The 27,044-nt window shown below is 42.4% G+C and overlaps 1 protein-coding gene across 1 annotated transcript in view; it reads left to right on the top strand.

The window, feature by feature from the left end:
- LUZP1 (leucine zipper protein 1) overlaps positions 1–27,044 on the top strand; it is a 33,380-nt gene that overhangs the window by 5,525 nt on the left and 811 nt on the right. Inside the window, exons 2-4 of the mRNA XM_089479390.1 lie at positions 12,375–15,619; positions 20,448–20,642; positions 20,934–22,208. Coding sequence (XP_089335516.1) covers positions 12,461–15,619; positions 20,448–20,612 — 3,324 coding nt within the window. The 5' untranslated portion in view covers positions 12,375–12,460 and the 3' untranslated portion in view covers positions 20,613–20,642; positions 20,934–22,208. The remainder of the gene's footprint in view (positions 1–12,374; positions 15,620–20,447; positions 20,643–20,933; positions 22,209–27,044) is intronic.

Here is a 27,044-nt window from a genome sequence, read left to right as displayed (position 1 = left end):
TACCCAATAAAATGGTGCTAGCCAAATTTTAGGTTGACTTCTTCCAATTTTAAGATTCTTTCTCTAACATGATTCAGTCTGACATCCATACTGTTCCTGATGCAGAGTAATAAATGTTTAGATCTGGTAGTCCAAAACCACCTCTTTTTAGAAACGTGTTAATACTTCCAATTTTATTCTTGGTTTTCCTCTGGCCCAAATAAGACTTAATTATTTCTTTTTGCCAATTAAGAAAGCACTTCTCATTTATGATCAGCAGGTTTTGAAAAAGGAATGTAATTTTTGGAAGCAAATTCATTTTAACGGCGGAAATTCAGCCTCATGATGAAAACTGTAGTTTTGGTTATCACTCCAGCTCTTTTAAAATTTTCTTCCAAGTTTCATAATTGTTTTCGAATAAGTCTATATTTCTTTTCATCAGCCAATGCCCAAGTATTTCACCTTTTTTCTATTTTGACGCCTGATATTTGACGCAGTGTTGTTTCTTCTGCCTTTGATAGATTTTTGGTTATCACTGCCACGTTTTAGTTATTAACCTTGAAACCTGACAATTCTCCACCTCCCTGAGACCATGTACTTTGGTTATATGCTATAGGATAATAGAATGCCAATGAGCATGCAATCACATCCCCACTAAGTTTGTGCAAACAAACAGCCTTGACCCAAGAGGCGCACCAAAACACAATAGAACAATAGCAGACAAGCAAGCAAGGGAGCCTTCAGCCAATGCACACAAACCAAACTGCCTTACCTCAACAGACCCACAGCTTTGACCCAACGAACCCCCAAAAGACTTTCTGGGCTGGTTAGGCTTAACCAAACCGTACCAGGCTCACCTTATGCTCTCTTTTCCACCACACCCACGCAAAACACCCCTGTTGTGGATCCTGTTAGCCGAGCTCCAGAGAATTGGGCTGAGCTAGTGACTTATAGGCTTTTCTGGAAGTAATATGTTTTTCATTCTAATCTCTATGTTCTAGCTCCTGTTTTTAGGAAGATCTACAGTTTCAATACTTGGACCTACTCCGCACTTTTTTTATAGCCCTGCTCTGTAGAGTAATGAGAAACAATACTGTGTGACAAAGGTCTATTTAAGGCACTGCTTAAATGTTCACAAAATGACAGACATTTCAGAAAGCAAGTAGAATTTTGCATGTTGAGGTCCTGTAATCGCTCATTAGCTTCTGCATGTAGGAAGCTTGACATGTAAGGAAGATGCTAGGCTGGAGCTTTTGTCTTGACTTGCTAGCTCCCCTGAGAATCTTTGAGAGAATGCAACCCTTTGATTCTCCAACTACCAATCCCACTGTTCTGAAGTGTTCTGTGAGGACTATATCCATGATCTGTTTCAAGTAGTTCTTGCATATTTGCGGTCTAGATTATATTTTTTCATAGTTCTTTCCCAGGTTCATTGCTTTCTGACAGACGTTTACGTACCACTATCTGTCTTTCCCTCTAGCCATTCCCATGTTGTTTGTTATTCACTTGACTGACTTGTCTATAGTCTTCTGGCAAAAAGTAGTTTAAGGTGCCATCCAGTTCTGACAATAGTTTTACAGAGAATTTAGTCTCAACTTTCTTTAAAAATCTTTGGAACATTATATTTAGAATAGTGTTTGGATTTCATCCTTCTGCTGTTGGTTAGAATTTATTATTATTATGCCAAACGGAACTTCAAAATCAAATTAAAGAAACCCCGATGAGCTTTCAAGGGTGTTGCTGCTGGTTTTTCAAGGATCATATTTTAATCAGTTGGTGTCAGTAGCAGTTAATTTCTGTCTTCAAAGTATGTGGAACGGTGAAGCAATTATAACAGCAATGTGCATGGATCAGTTATATGAAGTGTACAGATATTTTTAATACAACTATCGGTATCCATACAGACATATGCATGCACCCGAGCAGCTGATGATCCACCACTACAGGGGCAGTGAAACCATTCTGCTCCTCCCATTACTTTGCCAAGTACGCTGCAACTTAGAACAGCTGCAGGAGGGCCAGTGGTAAGATCCAGAGTGGATTGTCACTTTTGCATCTACCTGCTACCCCTGATATGTACATACAATTCACTGAGGAAATGCACAACAGTATTGCACAACACTTGTGGCACTCTAAATGCTAAAATGTAAGTAAAACAACATATGTGAACAGCTTATGCAGAGATGGCACACAAAACCATTTTTGAGGGCATGCAGAGAGCGGGGAAAAGGAGGAACAGACATGCGCCTGTTCCTTCTCTTCCCAGCCATCCTGGGCCTTCAGCTTTCTCCAGAGAGGCAGCTGAAAGCCCAGGAAAGGTGTGGAGGAAGGAGAAGGAGCAGGTGCATGCCTGTTCCTCCTCACCCTGGCCATCATGGGCCTTTGGCTGTCTCCAGAGGCAGTTGAAGGCCCAGGAGGGTGGGGGGAAGCAGGAGGAGGAACAGGAGAGCACCCGTTCCTCTATTTCCTGGCCGTCCTGGGCCTTCAGCTGTCTCTGGGAAGGTGGTTGAAGGACCATGAGGGTAGAGGGAAGAGGAGGAACAGGCATGCGCCTGTTCCTTTTCTTTCCCCCACCCTCTCAGGCCTTCAGCTGTCTCCAAGGAAGTCTCCTCATGGAAGTCCTGCCCACAGAAGGTGGAAGTCCCATGGAAGTCTAGCCTCCAGAAGCAGAAGTCCTGCCCCTTGATATCCCACCCTCCTGACAGCTCGCCCCCTGGCACTGGGTGACATCTGGTGCAGGAACATCTTTGTGTTTGGGCACTAGGTCTCTAAAAGGTTCACCATCACTCGTTATGCCATTGATTTCAGTACTAATTACATAAAACAAACATAAACCTCAAACCTGTATGGGTCAGTGACATGATAGTTGAGATCCATCAGGGACCTCTGGAGGTCTCAGTCTGCTGCAATCATTATGTATCTGGCTATATAGACTTAGTCAGATGTTTCTACAATTCTGCCTGTTTTCAATGAGGCATCGAATAGTTGTGGAAAGGGGAGGGGCTTCATTGGCTAATAGTAAGTTGAGAGGTGGTTTTGGTGCTGAGGAGGTAGGAAGGAAGTAAGAACCTTTGTTGTGCCCTCAAAAGGACATACACACAGGATATCAGTCATAGTCTAGACTGGTTCTGCTGGTCTGCAGTGAGCTTCTGGATCAGGGGAGCAGCAGTTGTAGTCAGTGGACACAAATATGATACAGTGGACCTTTTCATCCACTGGGATTCATTTCCACACACATACATCACATCTTGGCTGGTAAAAAATATAGATACTCATGCCCCATATTATTCAATAGGTAGGTGATGTGAGTGTGCCAGTGGGCACGTGCCACCATTGGACAATATGGGGTATGGCAATCCATGGCTTGTTCAATCTTCAGATTGCTAGCCTGCCAGTGCAGCAGCCTCACTGTAGTAGTCCTTAGTACATTAGAAAAAGAACCTGTCATCCCCTCATATCAGATGGCTTAAGGAGCACTATTCCAGACCCCTTCCCTTTAAAGTGCTATAAATATCTTCTGTATTTGCTACACATACTAACTCAGCTGTTCTTCTAAATTTTGTTCTTTAAGAGAGTATGGATAATCATTGTTTAGAATGGTAGTATGAACTTTCCTTTTAGGGGGAAAGGATGTTGTGCTTTCAGGGGCACTTTTCACATTGGAATGTGTGTCATCAAAGCTTTATACATTGTAAAGGATTCTGGGTTCACATTCATTACACATAAGGATACCAAGGAGATCTGTAGGATTTATAATTGGCCTATAATGGATAAGTGTTTTTCAGCTTTTGGTCCTCCAGATGTTTGGGAGTTCAGTACGCTGAAGCTTCCAAGAGTTGAAGTAAAAGCATCCGAAGGACTAAAGGCTGAGAAACACTGGCCTAAAATACATTCAATTATACATTTTTGCATTGTGCTGGACATTGGATAGTGATAGACATCCAAGTTCTTAAGCGGTCTTTTTGGCCATTACACATTTTCTTATTAATAAGCACTTGTTAGGTTTCCCAGGAGCTTGGGAATCCCCAGCTGAAGTCCAGAATGCTGGGTGGACCAAAGGTTGAGAACCACTGTGATTGGAAGGTGCTTACCAGAGTCTCAGGGAGGACATTTTTCATTTCACCTGGGGCCTTTTCGCACTACACAGTTGTATCACTTTGATTCACTTTAACTGCTGTAGCTGCACCCTATTGAAACCTAAGGGCTTTCATTTGTAGAGGCACTGATGTTGTTGTTAACTGCCCTTGAGTTGAGCTAGTCCAAGCCCTTCAACTGGGAGATGAGATGACAACATGTGCATCCAGCTCTTTCACCTTCCTGCCCAGAGTCTCATAATCTCTTATGATATTCTGAAGGCTGTGCTTTGCAGTATGGTTGGTTCCTAGATGAACCAAAAGGGAGGGGTAATGGTCAGTAGGCTTGACAATTGTCATGTAATTTTAGATTGTACTTCACTCTATTCCTGTTCCATTTGTGAAGTCACCTAACTTGCTTTTTAATAACTTCCTGATGCCCTTCTGTGCCAACAGCACCACCTACAAATTGGAGTTGTCTGTTGATTTCAGCACCCTCCTGCTTCCTTTCACAAGGTCATTAATACAATGTTTGAGTGAAGCAGATCATAATGACTTGATACCTTAAGAACTCCATTTGTTTCCCCATCTCATTAAAGGCTAGTTGGGCATCACTGTTTTCAGCAGTGCTTTTTCCCCCCCATCTGTGTAAAAAGTAAAAAGAAAGCCAGTGTGGTGCCTTTTCCATACTGGGCTTCTCAAGCTAACTTCTCTCTAGGCTTCACACAGATTTCTTTTTGGCTCTGAGCCTGCAGGGCTATAGCAAACCTCTGATCCAGCCTCAGGTTTTACACTAAATAGTTCTGTATTATCCATCATGCTGTTATTTGGCTGCATCTGCACTGCAGAATTAATGCAGTTTGACCCTGCGTTAACTGCCATAGCCCCATGCTATGGAATCCTAAGATTTGTAGATTGTTGTGTCAGAGAAGGTGAAATGTTTCATAAAACTACAAATCCCAGTCATGTACATGAGTTAGGTTGAGGGAGAACAACTGGCCAAGGTTGTCCAGTCACCTAAATGGCTTTGTGGGGATTTGAACTTCAGTGTCTCCAGTCTTGCTTTGACACAATAGCTAGTTCACTATACTTCAGGTAATCTAGGCTTTCAGCCATCACCGATTGCTCATCAATGCTAACATATGCACATTACCAGGATCCCTTCACTGCTGCACAAGTATTGCTGTGTGCATGCTGTAGTCTGCTGGGTTCAGCAACACAGTTCAGTATTCTGAGAAGCAGATTTCCTTTCTACTATAGGTTTTGTGTGTCCTATAACAGTCTGCACTTTTATCCATTACTGCACCAATGCGGTGCCTTTAATACACACTGTCTTCAAAAAAGCCAAGGAATGCCAGCACAGGAGAAAGGAGGAGACAAATAGAGAACGAAGCATATTTTCTCAGCAGAGGTGATTGCAGACTCTGGAAATGCAAGCAGGTCACCTGATTCCATTGCAGCACTTTTCAGCTAGCTCATCTCGTTGGCCCTTCCCCTTACTCTTGGGAGTGTGCAAAGCAATCTTGAAAGGGAGAGAGAGAGAGGAAAAATGTGATGAAATGTCTTTGTGAACTTGTTGTTACATGTGGTACCTAAGTGAAACATACCAGAGGAAAAAGGAGAGAACAAAGTGAATGATCTTTCCTCCCTGCTCCCATCTTGGCATTAATAATTTGAGCAGGCTGTGGTTTGGTTTGGTTTCTCCTGATGAGAAAACAATAATTCTACTTTAGATCGTTCTGTTAAATTGGCTTCCAGATGATATAAGGCAAAAAATTCTCCCCAACCCAGTTGTCACTGTATATGCATTTTGTCTAATTTTCGCCTGTCCTGAAGCTTAGGGCAGACAGTGACCTTGTAACCACTATATTAGATTGATCCATGTATTGTATACAAGGGCCCCATACAGACAGGCCAAAATAAAGCTACTTCAGGTCACTTTGGAGGTATGCTGGTTAAATGATGCATGCATCCTAAGAGGCTGGAAGCCGTGCCAAAGCTACGCTCCAGTCCTTAAGACTACATCTCTTTTGACCAGGGATTATCAAACAGGTTAACAAACAGGCTACTAATGTCTCCCGAAATTATACTGATAATGCAGTCCATTCAAAAGTACATCCCGACAATTTTAAAACAATCTGCTGCCACATCTGCCCCCACCCATTAAAGAACATTGTTGTCAAGCCTTTAATGACACCTGGTTATTTAAAGCACCATCTTCAAGCACGTGACCCTGCTCAAACACTTATTTTGGTGAAAACCTTAAATCTAAGGGCCTTCTCAGTTATGGTACTCCTGATATGGAATTGGGAAGCACACTTTACCTGTTGCCAACTGTGATGCCATACCAGCATCAAGCAAAGGCAGTAGGCATTCTTGAATTAGTGGAAACGGTTGACTGATAGTTTTATCTTCCCTAATGAATTTATATGTTGCATTTATGCAAACTATTACTGCCTGGTTAGCATGACATCTATACTAGGAAAGATTCTAGAGCAGCTCATTAAACAGAGATTCTGTAAGCATTTGGAAAGGAATGCCATAATCACAAAAAGTCAGCATGGGTTCTTCAAAAAACAAGTCATGTTGGACTAATCTTACCTTTTTTGTTTTGATAAAATTTCCAGCTTGGTGAAGGGTATTAATCATAGAATCATAGTGTTAGAAGAGACCACAAGGGCCACCCTATGCAACCCCTTGCCATGCAGGAACTCTCAATCAAATCATCCCCAACAGATGGCTATCCAGCCTCTGTTTAAAGACCTCTGAGGAAGGAGACTCCACTACACTCCAAGGAAGGGGTGTGTTTCACTGTCAAACAGCCCTTACTGTCAGGAAGTTCCTCCTAATGTTGAGCTGGAATCTCTTTTCCTGGAGCTTGTTCCCTCCTCAATATGACATCCCTTCAAATATTCAAACCCGGCTATCATATCACCTCTTAGCCTTAGTTTTGTGAATTGAGGCATATGTGCGCTCAATACTTAAATGAGCTTTATCTTTGTACCTTTAAAACATTTCTCTAAACAGAAGTTTTACAAAAGTTTAACAAGCATAAGGAAGAATTTAAAGAATTGAAATCATGGTAGCAGTCAATTTTCAGTCCATAAGCAACAGCCAAATCCACCCTCTCCCCAGTCAGTGTCTGTGAAGACTGATAAAGTATCATTGTAGAACCTAAATCTTAATTATTAATGATTAATTATTATTAATAATTATTATTAAATCTAATTGTTAATCCCAGTTAAAGTAAACACATTGAATCAGTGTAATGTACATAAAAATTGACTTACTAGGTTCCCATTTAGCAATAGGTCTACTCTGTTTGCATACTATTGCATTCATGCAGAAGGGCACATTAGCTTATATCTCATCACTTCTGTCCCGCAGCAGCCATTGATGTGAACTGCTTCCATTGAACATTACTTTGTGATAGGTGTTTAATCTGAGATGCTATGTTACACATATGACTCATCACTTGAAGCTACTACCTTCATTGAATCAAGGGATGAACACACATGTGAACACACCCAAAGTAGCAATGGAATGGCCAAATTTTTACCTTTGGGGGGAAAACAAATTCATATATTTTAGGAAAATGCTTCACCTTTATATGACTGGTTGTAATCCTATACAAAAACCTACTTGTGAGTAATCTTCCTACAGTTTTGGGGGGATTTATATCTAAACAGGAGCATATATATGCATTTTAAGAGTGGATCATCTACATTCTGGATGTGCTGACTGGGATCAGATAGGTTATGATAGAATTCAGGAAGCGATGGATAGCTGTGGTACATCTGTTTATGAACCCCATAGTCTAGGGAACGTTCTTCTATCTGAAATGTATGCTAGCCAGTCAGACACTGGCTTAAATCCTGTTGATAGCTTATGTATGTGTAAACTGATTTATTTTTGTCCAGTCTTCAGCATCTAAATTCAGTTCAAGATGATCGAAGTGGAATTGTACATGTAGATAGGCATTCTTGAACAAGGCATATCCATCTGCCCCAGCTAAAATGTATTCTGTTGGGTTTTGTGATGTTGCCATTTAACATGAGGGCCACATAACAAAGGTTTATACTGTGCCACCCTATAACATGTTGGCCACTGTTTGTTTGCAACGTTAATGTACTCTTTTACTGTTGAAATGACACTTTTTTGTTAAAAATAATGATTTTACAATCCATGAAATGTTGTTGTTGCTGTGTGACTTCAAGTTGTTTCCAACGTACGGCAACCCTAAGGTGAACCTGTCATGGGTTTTTTGACTTGTGGCAATGCTAAAGTGACACTATCATGGGGTTTTTCTTGGCAGGATTTGTTCAAAGGAGGCTTGCCATTGCATTCCCCTGAAGCTGAGAGCATATGACGTGCCCAAAGTGGGTTTCATGGCCAAGGGGGAAATTGATCCCTGGTCTCCAGAGTTGTTATATAAAGGGGGGAAAGACTGTAGAGGGAAAGGGAAAATGATGAAGGCAATTTTTGGAGAGGAACTGCAAGTAGTAACTGGCCCTAGCCTAGCCAGTGGGGAAAGCATCACTTCTGGGAAGGGAGGAATTAGTAGAATAATTAGTGGAGAGCAAGCATGGCATAGTGGTTTGAGCACTGGACTATGGTTGGAGACCAGGGTTTGATTCCTGCTCAGCCTTGAAACCCATTGGGTGATCTTAAGCAAGTCTCATGCTTTTAGCCTCAGAGAAAGGCAGTGACAAACTTCCACTGAACAAATCTTGCCCCTCCCTCCAAAAGCCCCATGATAGTATCACTTTGGGATTGCCATAAGTTAAAAATGACTTGAAAGTACATAACACACACATAGTGAGGGAGCCATACCCTTCAGAGGTAATCTCGTTCTTTCAGGTTGGCCTGAAAAGGAAATCGGAGTGTTAAAAAACGGAGATAAAATATCTTCTAGGTGTAAAATATAGCTTAAGCCACTTTCTGCTCTTTCATGGAGAACAAACTTGCCTCAAGTTAAGGAAGAGTAGCTGACTTTGTCAATATTATCTTGCTTCAACCCAGAAACCATTTCTGTCCTTGCTGAAAATAAGGTTTGGTGCTCTCCAGTGACTCAGCTTTGGACATTATCTAGTTGCAGATAGCAAGTTCAGACAGGCTGTCTGCCACCATTGGTTGTGGCTTTGGCCTCCTGACAAAATCATCTGAAGCTTGGGCTTCCTGTGGGGGAAAAAACCTTTTTTTCAGGAAATTAAAAAGAGCCATGCTGGATCACATCAAAGCCTAAACTAATCCAACATTCTGTTCCCAAATTGGTCAAGCAGAACTGGGGCTAACAGCATCATCCTGTTTGTACTCCTGATCCACATTGCACTGATAACATGAAGAAAGGCGATGTGGCCATGTTCTAGAAGAGTTTCTTCCTGACGTTTTGCCAGCATCTGTGGCTGGCATCTTTAGAGAATGCTTACCTGGAAAAAGTTGGGTGTATATATACTGTGTGAGCCTGGGAATGCAGGAGTGATTTGCATGTGTATCACTTTATTTGCACTATTGTGCGAGGCACGGAAGTAAATAACTATTTATTCACGCTATTGTAGAGCTGATGTCATTGCCATTTACCCCCTTTCTTCAAATTCCCAGAGTGCTGTTTGGTAGCCGTACTTCCTGAGTTCATATCAATGTTTACGAGATTGTTCTCTGATTTGATTTCTTCAACATCATTCCTCATTATTTACAAAGAGGGCACATTTACTGGTTGAGGATTGTTATGAGGTTGCCATAAGATGACAGGGAACTTACAAAGCAACAGATCCCGTATATCTTGAAAGTTAAGCAGGGTCAGCCCTGATTAGTCCTTGGTTGGGAGACTGCCAGTGTATACCATGTTCTGGAGGCTCTATTTTAGAGGAAGGAACTAGCAAAACCACCTCTGAGTATTTCTCACCTACAAAAACCCTATGAAAATGGCCACCAAGCCAACAGTGATTTCCATGTTGGTATATATTTTATCATATGTGTTATTTTTAAACAACAAATTTCAACAGGTGTATGATAGCAAGTGTCTAATAAGAATAAAATTTAACTATGGAACCACTTTTTCTACAGTGGTCAACCCACAGTGCCAGCCGATCTACTGTTATCTCCAAATTCAACTGTCTAATTTCAATGGCCACAAACATTGCATGCCCCCAAGATGCCCGGAAGTTGCACCGGTGCCCAGATGTGAGCCGGCTTCCAAGCGCTGTGGCAACATGGCGCTTACACCCCATACACTGCCAGAGAGGTTTGAAGCTGCCCATGGGCCACAGTGAGTGGGAAAATCTGCTTTTTTGCCATCCCAAAAAAGAGCAGCTGTTTGCCTCCTATTTTGGCCACCAACAAGGCGGATTGGGGGTGCGGCATGTGTTTGCTGCAGTCCCAATTCAACTTAGAAAGGGGTGGCTTCAAGCCACCCCTTCAGGGCTGTCTGTTTTGGCCCTTAATTTGTCTTACAAATACACTGTTAACATTTAAAAAGTAACAACAAGACTATTCAGCAACATTTATAATCAATCATAGCACTTACTATTTTGTATTTATAGTAATAAATTAACATTATATTTATATTGATATTATATTACATATGCGCACTTACCAATGCGGTGTCTGTCCTGCCCATTAGGCCTCCCCATTTCTTCCCAAATCATAAACATTTTTGGAAAAAGAAGGGGGTCCGTTTCCTCTCGTGATTGATCAGCAAACATTTCCATTACCTGGAAAAACGGGTTTTTCAGGTCTTTAAACTTTGAATTTACCTGCTTCACTGACCTTGGAAGCCTTCCCGAACCAAACACCTCGTTATTTTTCATTAAATAAGTTTATGGATATGGAAGTAGACTTCCTCAAGGTCCCGATGTCCCCACAATCCCTCAACTGCCTGAGGAGGGCAAGAACCTCCTCCCTTTCCCACAGGGTCCCTCTCTTTGACATATTGTTTTTAGGACAGGTCTGACATTTCAGACTTGGAAAAGGGAAATACCCTGCAACAGACTTTCAAACTTTTAACACAAGAGATCCACTAGATGCCGCTGTACCGAAACACCACACCAGAAGTGTGTGTGTGGGGGGGTGAAGTTGGATCTCAGTAAATGGGATTATATGTATCTCCTCAATGCACATGCATGAAACTTCACATTCACAATATACCACCGCAAAAGATTTTCTGGTCACAGAACACAAAAGTGCTCTTGTTTTGTTACTGTGCTGGCATTATATCATAATTGTGAAGCTGTGCAGAAAAAAAATATTGTCATAGGAGGATACGTATTGAGAATTCTCATTTCGATCTTGCTTTTTAGGAACATGCACCTTATTTTAAAGAGAAAGTGCAGGCTAGTGCTTTGCTGTTGTATATCTTGTCATTTCCAACTTATGACAACCTTAAGGCGAACGTATCAGGAGGTTTTCTTGGCAAGTTTCTTCAAAGAGGGTTTACCATTGTCATCCTCTGAGGCTGAGAGAGTGTGACTTGCCCATGGTCATACAGTGGGTTTACATGGCTGAACTGGAATTTGAACTCTAGGCTCCAGAGTCATAGTCCAACACTTAAACCACTATACCATGCTGGCTGTATTGGCTAGTGCTGCAGTGTTGAAATTCATAGTACAGTACCTCTTCTCATTGCTTATGCTTAATATGGTCTAGTGATTAGAATTTAACCACTACACCATGTTGGCTATTAGCTGTGAGTTCAGGTGGTAGAAAATGCAGATGAGAGGAGTCACTTTTTTGAATGCTTCTCTATGTTGTACTTGCTGTGAAAAGAAAATTATCATAGCAGGAAGAATGCTAGGCCATAGTGGCTGATCCTGAGGTACTAATTTTCTGTCTGCACTGTTTGTTTAACAAGAAAAGCAATCACAGGTGAAATCCCTAAATGCTTCATTCCACTTTAGCATCCCAGTCTGTTTCATGAGCAAGACTAGACCTAAATATAGTGAAGAACTCTGAATTTCCTATCTCAGGTTTGGCCTATATATACAGTAGAATGAGGTGACGTAAACCTATGGTAGTACAATATAGTACACTATAGAAGATTGCAGGTAGGAATATCCTCACCCCAATTCTCCATCTTTACAATGTGAACACATCAGGGACTGAGACCAGGGGTCCATCTAATATTGTAACATTGACCCACAGTATCATTCCAAAGTTTCAGACAAAAGCTTGTCTCTCAGCTCTAGCTGGAAGTACAGAGGATATAGCACATGCTACAGCCCTAACCATTCCAGTTAGAGTAAATTGAATCACAAGTCTTGAAAAGAAAAGTACGGTGAAAAACCTTTCTTTTTATTATAGTCACTTTCTACTCTTTCTTTTCAGCTACCGGTCATCTCACCAAGAAGACTTATGAGACTGCAAGACGACTAAAGCATTTTGAAAGACCTTACCTACCTGAAGACAACAACATGGCAGATTATTCTGCTTATAAAGAGACTTCAAATCGTCATTTGCGTTTCAAGCTACAGAGCCTTAGTCGCCGCCTTGATGAACTAGAGGAAGCCACCAAAAACCTCCAGAAAGCTGAGGATGAGCTACTAGACTTGCAGGACAAAGTAATCCAGGCAGAAGGCAGCAACTCCAGCATGCTGGCTGATGTGGAAACTCTGCGGAAAAGGGTTCTGAAAATAGAAGGGAAGGATGAGGAGATCAGGAAGGCAGAAGAGCTTTGCCAACTGATGAAGGAGAAGCTAGAGGAGGAGGAAAGCCTCACCAGGGAGCTGAAATCTGAAATTGAGCGGCTTCAGAAGCGAATGGCAGAGCTGGAAAAGTTGGAGGAGGCCTTTGGCCGGAGTAAGAATGACTGTACGCAGCTCTGCCTGAGTCTCAATGAGGAGAAAAACCTGACCAAGAAAATTTCAACTGAATTGGAGATTCTTAGGGCCAAAGTAAAAGAACTTGAACAATCAGAAGACAGACTCGATAAAACTGAGCAGAGTTTAGTGAGTGAGCTGGAAAAACTGAAATCTTTAGCTGTTGTTTTTGTTAATGAAAGAAAACACTTCACTGAAAAAGAAAAGCAGAATGAGAAGTTAATACAAGAGCTAACACAAAAGCTAGAACAAAACAATAAACTGAACCGGGTAGATCAGACGCGAAACACATCAAATCTGCTGGAACGATCATCCAATAGTATCCTTGAGAGAAATGATCTGAGGATTGAAGTTGACTTGACAACTTCTGCACTGTCTTCAAAAGAAACAAGAAGAAAAGGGAGCTTGGACTACCTGAAACTTGTGGAAAATGAAACTCGAAACAATTCAGAAAACCAGAAGAATAAAAACCAAGAAGACAACAAAGTGAAGGACCTAAACCAAGAAATTGAGAAACTGAAGACTCAGATCAAACATTTTGAGTCCTTGGAAGAAGAACTTAAAACCTTGAGAGCCAAAAATAATGACCTGCATGACAATTATTTAAGTGAGCAGAATAAAAATAAGATTCTCACAGGGCAACTTGAAGAAATAAAAATACAGATGAAAAAGCAAAAAGAGCTAGAAAACGGAGAGGCAGAAGTGGAAGAAATTAATTTGTCCAGCCGAACTAAGCACGACAGACCTAAACACAGAGCTGTCACAGGTGAATCAGCTGTTTTGAAACACAAATCTCGGGAACTTTCACCTCAGTATCGGCGGGAGAGGATACGCAATCGAGAATTCTCATTTAATAATGAGGGCTGTGGCCAAGTTAGCAAACGGGTTTCAAGTCCTAATCTGAACAGCAGGAGAACGACAAAAGCGTCTAGTACTTCAGCATTATTAGACACTGTAGCAACTGACTGTAAGCAAGCAGAAAACAAATCAACCGTGGGTGGGCACAGTGCGTCTCAGAGAGATAGTGGCATCCCACCAGCCGAAGTAAAAAAATCTAGAGAGCAACCATCTGTGCTTAGCCGCTACCCACCTGCTGCACAGGAGCACAAATCATGGAAGGCTTCTTCAAAACCCAAGAATGAAAGTGTGTTGAGAAGTAAAGCTGAAAAAATATCCCAGCCGTTAAATGACACTTATCACTGTAAATCCGACGAACTTGAAGACAAGACAAGCAAAGCCGAAACTGCTGTATCATCTTCTGAAAAGGGAATTAAGACACATTTCACAGAATCATCTGCTCTTTTAACAGAGGCTCGTACCTCAAAAACTAATTGTGGGCCAACCAATGGAGCTGCTTCACCCTATCAACATTATTTGTCTGCAGAAATATTAGGTACTGAGCCCACCAGCTCAAAGGTGGAAACCACACCATTGGTTTCACCTCACAGACGGCACTTGGGCGAGAGCTCTCTAAAGGTGGCTAACCCACAAGAAAGGGAACCTGTCGGTGCTCCAATGGAAATGACAAAGCCCTTACCTCTAGCAAAGTCCTGGCTCATTTCAAGAAGCCAGGAAGATCTCTTGCAGAGTCAACCAGTTCCTCGAAAGGAAGAAACCAATCAGACATTTACTGTAAACTTGAACAATGGGGGCCTGAAATCAACCTCTGCAAGAGCCAAAGTTATCAACCCCAGTGGCATGACCGAGGAGAAGAGTAAAGTCACAGTTGTTCCTACCACAGTAGATTTAGGGACGAAGAAGGAACCTGTTTCCAGAGAATTCATGAGCTCAAGGGGAACTATTCAGACATCTCCCCTTGAAAATGACAAAAGCACTTGTGGTGAAGAGGAACCTAGGAAGTTATCCAGAACATCTTCAGCTGCTGCCATGGCAGGCTTGAAAACCAGAAGGCAGTTCAGTCCAAGGGAAGCTCTGAGGTCTAAGGCTGTCATCAAGCCTGTAATTGTGGAAAAGGACATGAAGGAAGTCATGGGTGGTTCTGGGTCTGGGCCAGAAGCCAGCTTTGAAAAACAGCCCACTGTCTTTAAGACTGTGTCACACAAAATGACAAGCAGCATTACTATTTACCCGTCTGAGCCAGTTATTCAAAGGATCAGCGCAAGTGAAGCTACAAAGGACCAACAGCAAGTGTCTGCCAGCAATATTAGAGTAATTCCAAATGATCTTTCCACAGGAGTGAATGTAGCAGGCACGCCATGTGAGATATCGATTAACAAGAGCAACATGTCTTCAATGTTACCAGAGACTGATAAAAATAGGGACTCCATTTTGAGAAGCAGGTTGGAAACCGTGGTCTCCAAAAGTAGCATTACGATAAAACCTTCCGAGTCAGTTGAGAAGAGCAGTGAACCAGCTGTGGAGACTATCAACTGGAAGAGCCATGGGTCTTCAAACTCATCTGAGACCAAACATGTCACAGTGAGAGGTGCATGGCGAACAAGGCGTGGTGTGCACTCTTTGGAAGACTCTACAACTAAAGCCAATGAAAATGCAAGCCCACGGAATCCATATAGGTCATCTACTGATCCTTCCAAAACTGAAGGGACTGGCACACGCGTATATGCGATTGAGCAGAATTCCAGAAGGGCCAGTGCTGGTATTAACTCTTCAAACACTCCAGAATTAGACTGTAGAAGGACCAAAAGTAACTTAAGTGCATCTGAGATGCCCAGACAAAGAAACAGTGCCAATGAACCTGTGGCTGCTTCTCCGTGGAGTTGTACAGTATTACCAGTAAGTGTGCTTGGCCATCTTGTTATTTTAAATCTTTAAAATTGAAATTTGGTTTGGGACGTTAGAAATCAAGAAGAGGGAATGACAGTTTTGTGAGGTGTCAGCACTTGTCTTTGGAAAAGTCATGATATCTCTCAACCTTAGCCCTGTTATCTACGACGGCGATGATGATGATGATGATGATGATGATGATGATGATGATGATGATGATGATGATTTATAGCTTGCCCAATTACAAGGAATCCTGGTGGCTCCGAGAAAAAAGGCATGAAAAGGGGAGCCTGAGGAAGCTGTTGCACACCTGCCCTCTCATGGTAAAAGGGAGGAAAAGGCGCTGGAAAGAGCCCTGCATCCTCCTCACGAGAGGGAAGAGGGAAAGGAGCAAGGAGGAAAAGCTCAAAGGAAGTCAAAGCTGTATAGGGCTGCTTCTGCATTAGTGGAAGAGGCAGGGTGCTTTGCAGCTTCACAGTTTTATGGCAGGCAGAAAGAGGGAGAATTGTATTCACAGCAGGGGGATTCCTACTCTGAGGAACTGAGGATTGTTTGATGCTGACCATTTTAAATGATGCTGAGGTTGAGTTTCATCAGCCAAGGGTCTGGGATTGAACAGGAGGGGGTCCCAGAAAGTAGAACAAACATGAGCAAAGAGGAACCTGGTCCTGGCCATTGATGCATGAAGCAGCTCACCTGATGTGCTGATGTCTTCCCTATCAAGGGAGAGTAGCTTGAAAGGTCAGCTAAATTTTCAGGCTCATTGGTTAAGCTGACAAAATCTGGCTCAGGGAGAGTGGGCTCTAAATTCACTAGTTTTTCAAATAATAATGAAGAGATTTAGTACTCCATGGGTAGATCTTTTTGCCTCCCAAGAGAATCACAAACTACTCCATTTTTTCCAAGGCTTTTGATGGAGAGGGCATTAGTATCTGATGGGCTCACGACAGATTGGTCTAGCTCTAGGGCATTGTGTTTATACTTTTCCTCTGAAGGTGATGCTGTCCAAGATCTTGAGGAAGGTCAGAATGAAGAAGACAGAGCTAATCCTGATAGTCCCCAGGTGGCTTTGATGGCCTTGGTTCCCCAAAGTAGTCAGTGTACAGAGACAGAAGGACTGGCCACTAACTCGTTGTCTAGACCTGCTCCAGCAAAGAGGTCTCCAGCACCCTAATCCAAGCTGGTTACAGTTACACATTTGGAGGTTGAGTAGGAAAGGCTGAGGAGGGAAGGTTATGAGGAGGAGGTTGTTCAAACCATCCTGGTGGCCAGAAGGCCTTCTACAAAGACCTAAACAAGTCAACTAAGAGTTCCTTTTGCAGATAGTGTTGGCATAAGGGGGTGCACCCACAAAAGGCACCAGGTCTGGGCCTTTTTATAGGAGGGACTAAATAAGGGACTTAGCACAAACACTCTCAAAAATACTAATGTGTTCTCGATTTGATCTTGAAAGGCACACAAGCTAAGCCCCTTGCTTCCCACCCTCTTGTGCAGAGTTTTCTGAAGGGGGTGGCCTAACTCAATCCTATATGAGCCATAGTTTTCATTTGTGGATCCTGAAGGCATTGTGGAGTCTGAAGGCACTGCTAAGGTCTCTTTTTGAGATCAGTGGACTTGAAATTCCTTACCTTTAAGGTATTGTTCTTGGCAGAGTATCTGAGCTTTGTTGGTCAGGGAGGAGTGATGCATTTTCCATCAGGTTTCTATGGTACTTTGCTTGGACTGCCCTTTGTTCTGAAAGTAAAATCTACATTCCATCACAGGAGATTGTCCTGCCTTTGTTTTGTCCAGATCCCAAAGTTCCACATAAAAAAGCGTGGCACAGATTGGATATGTGTAGGGCTTTGAAGTTTTACTTAGGAAGAATGAGGATGTTCATCTCATGTCTGGAAACAACAAAAGGGTCAATATGTGTCTTCCTCTACTTTGTCATGGTGTTTGTGTCAGGGTATAGAGTTAATGTTCATAGCTTTATACCAGTGCAAGACGGATTCAGGCATGCACCACACATAGTGCTGCCACTTTGGCAGCCCTTTCCAGGTCAGCTTCCTTATTGGAGATTTGTTGAACAGCTACTAGGACTTCTTCATCCTCTTTTGTCAGACATTATAAGATTGACAGATTTGTTTTGTCAGAGGTGTCCTTTGGGAGATGTGTGGTGGATTCAAATTAGGTTTGGGCCACCCTAATTGTAGGTCCCACCTTGAAGGAAACCCTCCCCATTACTGCTGAAAAGGAACCTTTATGGTGAGTACCAGTATTCTGAATCAGTGGGTTTGGTCTAGTTAAGACTAACAATAGAATTCAAGCCCAATCCTCTTTACAACACCTGTTCCTTTCAGTTGGACTTTGGGCTTTAGGTGAACACAGAGCTGTGAGATGCAGACCACAGACTTGGGAGAGTTACTTATTTTCCCTTCTAGAGTATGGAGATCTACCAAATACAGCTGGGTGTGAAATAATGGCTCAAAGGTAATGGCTCAAAGGTAAACTTGGAAAGTTACTTTTGGGATCTGTACGTTCTAAAATGCTCCAGACATCATACTACTGACCATACTAGCTGGCAAATTCTGGAAACTGTAATCTAAAAAGCAACTATCCCAATTTCTTGTCAACTGTCACAACCTGCTGCACTTTATGAACCATATACTGGGTTGATCTGTTTACGTACCTCCAAATCTACATTTGATTTATTAAATATCAGAGATTTTAATAGATCATTATGGTAGGGCTGGCGAGGAGAGTCACTGGGAACATTATGTACAAGAAATGAAGATAATATATTATGTAAAATATGTATTGTTTCATATAATGTGGTGTTTAATTGCAATATCTAATGAAGTCAGTAGTGCATTTCACACCTTCTTCAGGCTCTGCTAGTTTCCTTTCCCTTGGAAGAGATGTGCCGTAGCTGTTTGAGAATGTAGGCATGGTCGATGTGCAAATGCAATAGAATGGTTGCTTAAGGAGTGTTTGCACAGCCAGGTTGAGCAGGACAGGTCAGCTGTATATCCCACAGCCTGGGTATTTTGGTGACATGCCAATGCCTTGTGTATCCACACTGGAAACCGGATGATGACATCAGTCTGGAAGAAATGGCCATAAATGCCTCCACATCTAGTACATACTTTCGTGTATATTTTTAAAAGTGAGCTGCTTTGAAATCCAACATAGACTGAAAAATTGAGCTATACATGACATGTTTGAATGGTCTTTAAACAGAGGCTGGATAGCCATCTAGGGGTGCTGATTGTGAGTTCCTGCATGGCATGAGGTTGGACTGGATGGCCTTTGTGGTCTTTTCCACCTCTATGATTCTATGAATCCCTGTCTCAGTCTTCTGAGTTCCAGTCCTTTTATAGCCAAACCATCACAATCTTGTGTACAATACATAAGACATTAGCATGTCACCAAAATATCCAGGCTGTGGGATGTACAGCTGACCTGCCCTGCTCAACCTGGCTGCGCAAACCATCTGTGTACAAAAGGATAGTAGCACTAGGTTTTGAGGAGTGGGGATGGGATTCAAAGATCGGACTCATGTTGATGACATATGCTTATGTAATCTATGGTTCCTTAGGTGTAGCCCCCCCTTTTTTTTGGCATGTATCACTTTTCAGTACCACCTTGTACAACATTCCCCCATACACACAACTTTCCCTGTAAATTGGGAGTTGGCATGTGCCTGAAGAGAGCATATAAATGATTTCTTAAAAAAATAAACCTTTCAGGAGTTCCTTGCCAAATGAGGACTGAGCATGTTCATGTTGGGATATAGAGTCACAAGGAAAATGTGCAATGTGGATTTTAATAGTAACCAGGCATTAAAGGGTTACTGTGAGCCGTAATGATTAGGCATTTAAACATGAAGTGACATCAAAAAGATAGTCAACAAATGGTCCATCAGCCAAAGCTGAGGTACAAAACAGACGCATAAGTAGGCAGCCAAATACACAGTAAGTATAAGGAACCGAGTGCCTCTGAGCACATGAAATCGATGCGAGAACCACTTGTCATTTTGCACTCAGTTCACTCTTCCTGTGTTTTTTCAGCAACCAGATGTTGGGCAGAATGCTGTTTATTTGTTGCCTTTATTAGACATTACAGAGCATGGGAAAGGTTGCTCTTTAAAACTAGGTCTCTCTCAATCCCTCAACTCCTATAGTAGTCATTATTGGCTGGAAGACTTTGAGAGTCATAGTCCCCCAAAAAACTCAGAGCAAAAAAAAAATAAAAAAAAATGGTGCTGTTCTATAGCATGTCTATTTGTTGAGCTCTACCTTTTGCTCACAGCTGACACAATGCTGGATTTTGTACATGTAAAACAACCCTGACTCCTTACGGTTGCCTGTGTCTCCCCTCTCCCTTTTCCCCATTCACCCATCCAAACCACTTTTATTCCACCTTTGCTCCAAGCGGCTTGGTTTGAGTGACTTGCCCAAAATCATCCATGATTGAGTAGAGACTGGGATTTAGATTGGTTCGTACAGTGAACTTCTCTTACCACACATTTTTGTCTCTGTGGTGTTTTATGTTTTGTTTTGTTTTGGGCAAATTGATTTTGTGACTGCTGCATGAAACAATTTAACTCTGGCATCCCAAGCATTTGAGCTCTTTAGTATTGCTAAATTCAGAGACAAATGGAAATCCCATTTCTCACAATTTCCTGTTTCTAAATTCACATGGGCAGAACTGAGATGATGGATTTTCTACAGGGACTTGGTATCAGGAAAATGTCAGGGGGAAGGTGAGACTATCCACACAGCTCAGCTGCAGGCAGCTTCAATGGGCAACCATCTTCCTAACACCCCTAACTTTTTCCTTGGTTTTGATACAGGAAGAAAACAAAGATTTTGTTCCCAGTTCCAGAAGAAAACTGTTCAGCAACTCTGATATGCTGAGAAAGAGGCCAGACACCAAGCTGGACTCACCTTGCCAGATCCCAGGCAGCAAAACAGAGGAATGGAGACATTGGTCCAAAGGCTACTCAGAAGACAACTGATTGACCAAGGGTGAGGCAGATTCTGATGTGGTATGTAACAACAGTCTTGTGCTCCTTTTGTCTTGACACAGAATATGACTAAACCCCCAGGCCCTGTGCCTTTTGCTGCAAACAAAAAGCTCCCCCTGTTATTGCCACAGCTGTCTGTGAACACCCAACCACAGAGAAATTGCTCCCCTTTTTAGACCAGGAAAAAGTTGAATCCTCAGTTATTAAGTTGATAGCAGGGAACGTTGCAAGATGGTGGTGAGCTGTGCAAGTGATTAATAGTTGTTCACAAGTCCAACACTTGATTTAGCCTCTTTTCTTTCTCCTCTGCAGGGTGTTTCCAATGCATGGCCTCCAGAAGCTGAACTTCATCCTTCTCTTTGCTCTGCTCTTCCCTGAAATGGTCAACCACAGGGACTTGTATGGTGCCTGCAGTTCAGCCTTTTCAGTACTCAAGGCCTTGACTTCTCCCTTAACCTTGGGTGGATTTTTAATTATTTTAAGGGTGGCTTTGCATTTTCTTTCTCCCCGATGGAGGAGACCACAGCAATGTTGCTCAGGGGAATCCCACTTCATCTTTTTAACCAAGCTTGAATCTGCAGGACCCCACACAGCTGGAGATTGATCATATCTTGAGGTATCTAGGATCCTTTGCCTGCTAGATTATTTCCTGGAGAAGCAAAGATCTTCTTCTGTTTTAGTAACCACTATAGGTGGATACCTACCCTAATTGCATCTTTATCTGCAGGATCTTGAAGAGGTCAGAATCTACATAAAAGTTTAAACCAGTAGGAATCTTAATCTCTCAGTGTGGATTTTTGCTCTTCACAGTAGATTACACTGAACCTGGATGCTCCATGGTCTGGTGTTCCAAGCACTGGCTAAACTGCAGCTCTGGAAGAGATTGTTTGGAAAGAGGACACTGCTTCACATCAGGCTTGTTACCTCTCTGCCCTTATCGCCTCACCTGCACTGCCATGGCTTGGTCCTAGTCAAGAAGTTTCTCCCCGGCACACAAGCAAATTAACTGAAACACACCTTTGTCACCATCACAACTTGCTCTCTGAGGATTGTTATAGTACCCGCCCTCCTTCGCTTCCATGAGTTTTGCTGTTGCTTCCTTCCTTAACCCAAGGCACATTCCTCTGCTCCTTGGGCAGGAAGACTAGCAAGTTCCAGAAGTACATCCTTTGGCTACAGTGGTTCAGACAGTGCAAGAAGCCTAATCATTATATCCAACTGGAAGCTCTTGGTCAGACGCCTCTCAATACATTACTTGAGCTAATTGCTTGAGGTCTCAGTGCTGGCCTTATTGCCCCTTCTCACTGGGATGGCTGCTGGGGTTTGGGACAGAACTGGTCAAAGAGGCGGGCAAGAAAAGTCTCCTTTGTATAGCACCTCAGCACATCTGCAGGATGGGGAGGGACACTTTTTAACATTTCTGCTACCTCACTCTTCACTTGCTTGGGCAAAGGGACCAGTGGAGACTCTTCCAGAGACATATGCTCTCTTTCCATACCAGAATCAGCATACTCAATGCATCTTCTCCCATTTGCTCTAAGCCTTCCTCCATGTGTTTGGAGCATAAGGCACAGATGCTGCTGGACAGTAAGTTTTCACTACACTCCTCCCCCTCTTTTTTTTTTTTCCTATTTGGCATAGAATTGTCTGCTTCCTAACCCTTCATGTTGCGACCAGCTTGGCAGTTTGGCATAGAATTGTCTGCTGCTTCATCTTGTGACCAGCCGAACTTGTAAATCAGCTTTCCCCAAGCTGGTAGCCCTCAGATGTTACAGACTATACTTCCCATTGGCCCCAGCCAGTATGGCCAGTGGTCAGAAATGATGTAAAATGTAGTCCAAAACCTCAAAAGAGGATCAGGTTGAGGTCAGTGTAAAGTAATGGCAGAAAAACACTAGCTGTTGAGATGATGAGAGGCAGTTATAAAGCATGAGATCCCATGATGGGAGGCAGTTAAAAAGCATACGGTCCCATTCAACATCCCCAAGTAACTAGTATGCATCTGTCAAAATGGCCCTTCAAGATGGAAATCTTCCTGCAAGCAGATGGCCAGATGATAGCTTTGTGCCGGGGGTTTGCAGGGATAGAGCAGCAGGCAGGGCTTAGTTCTTAACCCGCCATCCACATGTATGCTTGCACACATACTCATTTTGTCAAGACAGCTGGGACCATGGGGAGAATGCTTACTTGAGAGGTGCGGGAGTCATTGGGTGGGAACTGACGTAATTCCATCAGTTCTCCCCTTACAGCTCTACCACAACCCTGCCCAGACATTAATATTGGGAAGCAAATATGTTTGGGAATCCTGACCTAGGTTCGGCCTAAGTCTTACACTGAGATCTCAATGAACATCACATATTGACTAAATTCATTCTTGAGATTCAGTCTGACTAATGCTACAGATTAGTTAAAGCCATATTAAAAACTTTTTTCTTTTTACAGGGAGCAAATCAAAACACCACTTTCCCCTCTCCTCTGCCTGAAGCCCACTGTCCTGGCTTTCCAGCCATCTGTTTGAAAAGTGGACTGATGGCATGGCCTAAAAATGTAGCATTCTTGCATTTAAATTAAGACTTGCCTTGCCCTCTCCTACGAAGCAAAAGTACGCTGGAGGTAAACCTCGGGGAAAGGAATCAGGATTAAATAGTCTTTAAAATTTCAATGGAAAAAGCAGATCCTTGCCCAACCTTTTGGATGTATCTTGCTTTTGCTGCAGAGCTCAGTCCTGCTCCTTACAATACCAGTACCATAACTGACCTTTAAAAGGTGGAACAATGCCAGTATTCACTTGTATTTTAATATGTTGAGCCTTTAGAAATCAACTAGATCCTGTTCCGTCCCTCTCATCCATATTTTTATGTAGCAAGTTTATTTTTTTAAAGTCAGGATTGTTCCTAATCTTTTTGAATATAAGGCAGAGGACACAGGCATTGATGCCAGGAGGAGCCCTGGTGGCGCAGTGGTTAAATGCCTATACTGTAGCCACTCACACAAACCATAAGGTTACAAGTTCAATACCAGCCAAGGGCTCAAGCTCGACTCAGGCTTGCATCCTTCTGAGGTCACTGAAATGAGTACCCAGCTTATTTGGGGCAATTAGCTTACAGTTGTAGACCACTTAGAGACTGCTGAAGCCGAATGAAGCAGTATATAAATGAAGCTATTGCTAAGCTGCTATACCTTTTGTTGGACTAGGTGTTGAAAGCGTATGCAAACTACCAGGTAGGTAGGGATTTAAACATGACCCTTAGGAGATGTTGGGTCCAAAAAGTTTAGCTATTCATAGTTTGGCTAATAAAATGTATTATTACCACTTATTATTTCATAGTGAGGTGCATGGAAAGCTGTGTGCCTTTCAAAAGGTGAAAAATATCCAGGCTTTATGCTTATAAAAGTTCTACATGTTATATTAATTTCCCACATGTACATATACAGTGTGCCCACTCCATATGCAGGCGCACTATATGTGGCTTCCTGTTTACACAGAAGCTGCGTTGCCATTAAATGAATGGTGCGCGTGTGCGCCATGCCACTGCAAGCATGAGGCCCATTATATTGAAGGGCTCGAGGGGGGGTCTGCAATTGATCCCCTGCATAAGGCAAGGCTCCACTGTATTTGTATATGTATTTGGTGGTACAGCATGCCCACATTATGGGTGGGTGCGCCATATGCGGTTTCCAGCATATGCTGGAAGCCATGTTGGAAAAATTCCTCTCGCACCCCAGAAGACGTAATGGGGCACGTCACGTGCACATTACTTCTAATGGGGCTCGAGCATACATGTTTTTCCCCTTATGCTGGGGGGGGGGTCCAGAACGGATCCCCACATAACGGAAGGGCATGCTGTAATTGGAAAGGGCCATGGATGATACTAAGGACATAAGCCACACCTGCTGAATAGTCTGCTCAGACATTAAAAGTTCTGGTCACTTTACCTACCTATCTTGTATCCAATTTATGACTATATCCACAACCTACAATCATTTCCCAGTGCCTCTGCCAGGATTGAGTCATACCAATTTAGTTGATTTGAGAATGAGATCACACAGTGAATCAGATTGCTTCCATTGATGGGTAGAATATAAAGGTTTCAGTATCTCAGCATTAACTAGCTGGGGAAAGCCATTATATATGAACAAAACCTGCATGCACCAACAGTGCCCATTCAGTGATAAACAGAGCCTTGGGAGTAGGCGTGTGCGTGTATTTTCATGCGTGCATACTAAAAATGTTTTAAAGGCCATTCCACTTGATTTTAAAAAGCACTTTAGCAGCTATCACATAATACAAGTAGTTTCATTTTTCTCAAGTTGGATTTGATTGGATCACGGGCTACTTGAAAATTAAAACAAACCACCCATAGTGTGTGTGTTATGCTGCTGTCCAAGTCACACCATTGGCTGGACCATAGATGCCGGTTATTTCCTATAAGATGAAGCAGCTGATGCAATGAAGATGCCTTGTTCATGTTTAATTTATAGCACCTTTTTAAAGCATACATATATGGAAATTAGTTCTCTTGGAACTTGCTGTTGCACTGCACCCTTAAATAGAATCCTCCACGCATCGTTTCTCTTTTCTGCATGGTGAAATGTCAGCCATTTTAATTGTGCAGTGGCTCTGGACGCCCTTAGAGCAGGGTGGGGAATCCAAAAGTCCTAGACTATGTCTCCCTTACCACTGGCCATGCAGGCAGGGGCTTCTGGGAATTGAAGTCCAAAACCATAATGGATTCCCTAACTCTGGCCATCTAGAAATTTTCAACTGCCAGATGCATCATGGCAGAAAGTTACAGTCAAAAATAGCTAGTGGGCGAATGGGTCCTCATCCTTCTCTGTTTGGAGCAGAAGGAAAATCCAAGTGATTCTTTTCCCCCCCAAGAACTATGACAATCAGCTCTAAACCTATACATCTCCCCACTCCAACACAACTGCTCATATAGCTATATTGCTAACTCTAACTGAATTGAAAAAGACTATTTTCTGGATAGCAAATTCAACACCACTACTCACCTGTGTATTCCCAAACATAGGTGCTCTTCCATGCATTCACTACTCTCCCCAGGATTCAGTGCTCAGGAACTTGCTGGCAAGGCAAAGTAAAATATACCTCAGCACCAACACTAACACCCACCCATCCCAAAGTAAGGGATTCAGATAAGAGAAGCAACACCAGGGCGATTGGATTTGTTCCCAGGTGACAACAGCTGTAAAGATTTTATCTCGGCAAGAAAAGCAATGTCTCTTTCCATGCCAACCGACCAACATAAAAACCAAGTCTGGGACAAACATGAAACCAGCTGCCTGTTCTTTGAGCCTTTATATCGGAATATACTTACATATCCCGGAAGAGGAACAGTGAGTGGCTTTTCCTTAAGTTCTGTCTGAGAGCTTTTATCACAATTCCTGACCCCATTTGTTTCGGCAATGCTCTGTTACAGGATCCATTACATAGGCAGTGTTTGTACTTCACAAAACAATTGCCCACAAAAGCAATTCTGCTCCAACTTTCTTTTTAGCCAGATGTTCAATTTCAGGGCAGAACCCAATCCCAACCATCCAACCTCATGGCACTGGATGTGCCATCCCCAGGATCTGTTGATAGTCTTACATTTCACAAGGTACAAATAATGAATGTAAATATGCATTACAGTATAGATTAGGGGTTATCTGATCCTGTAAAAATGAGACTGTTGTTAAAAGAACCTAGAAACCATAACCCTGAGTGCAATAGGAGTTGATTATTGAAAATGCAGTGTTCTGTCTGTATTACTGAACAGACAGTGACAATTTCAGGAAATAGAGACTTATTTGGCTCAAGTTGCACACTTAAGAAAAAAGAAAACAGCTGTAAAATGTAAGTATTTGCCAGTTGTTTGGCAAGTTTATCTTTGCTTTTAGCGGCAGCATATAAATACAGTAGGGAATCCCCCAGGGACTTTTTTTAATGCTGACAATTTATGTGTAAAAAAGAAGGATGCTGCATGTGGTAGTTCTTTTTTGTTGTTTTGTTTTTGTTCCTTGTCAAGAAATGTAAATTTGCAACTTCTTCCAATTGGAGGTCAGAACTGTCCTCATGTATAGCTTGCACAATGTTGCCTCGTCAGTTCTGCTACTTCACTTTCCTTCATTACAAAACCCAAAACTACAGCTGCTATCCAGAACCAGGGAGAAACTATAACATGGTGTAAATGCTTTGTCTGTAAAAGATCCCAGGTTCATGAGACTTTGAGACAGCTGCTGCCAGTTGGAATAGGTAGTCCTTGGCTAGATAAAAAGGTATATAAGGCAGCTTTGTGCCACAAAGTCAAGGATCTGAATTTTATTTTTTTTGCATTAAATTGATGTCTGAGTGCCAAGCATATAAGGTTTTAGCCATAGGTTAGTGAGAAGGGACCCATATGTATGCTGGAGCAGAATATT

Source organism: Sceloporus occidentalis, unplaced genomic scaffold (assembly GCF_023333645.1).
Source record: "Sceloporus occidentalis isolate IW3139 unplaced genomic scaffold, rSceOcc1.0.p SCAF_13, whole genome shotgun sequence".
Lineage (NCBI taxonomy): Eukaryota > Metazoa > Chordata > Lepidosauria > Squamata > Phrynosomatidae > Sceloporus > Sceloporus occidentalis.
Note: the sequence above shows the minus strand (reverse complement) of the source record. Positions and strands in the feature narration are given on the sequence as shown.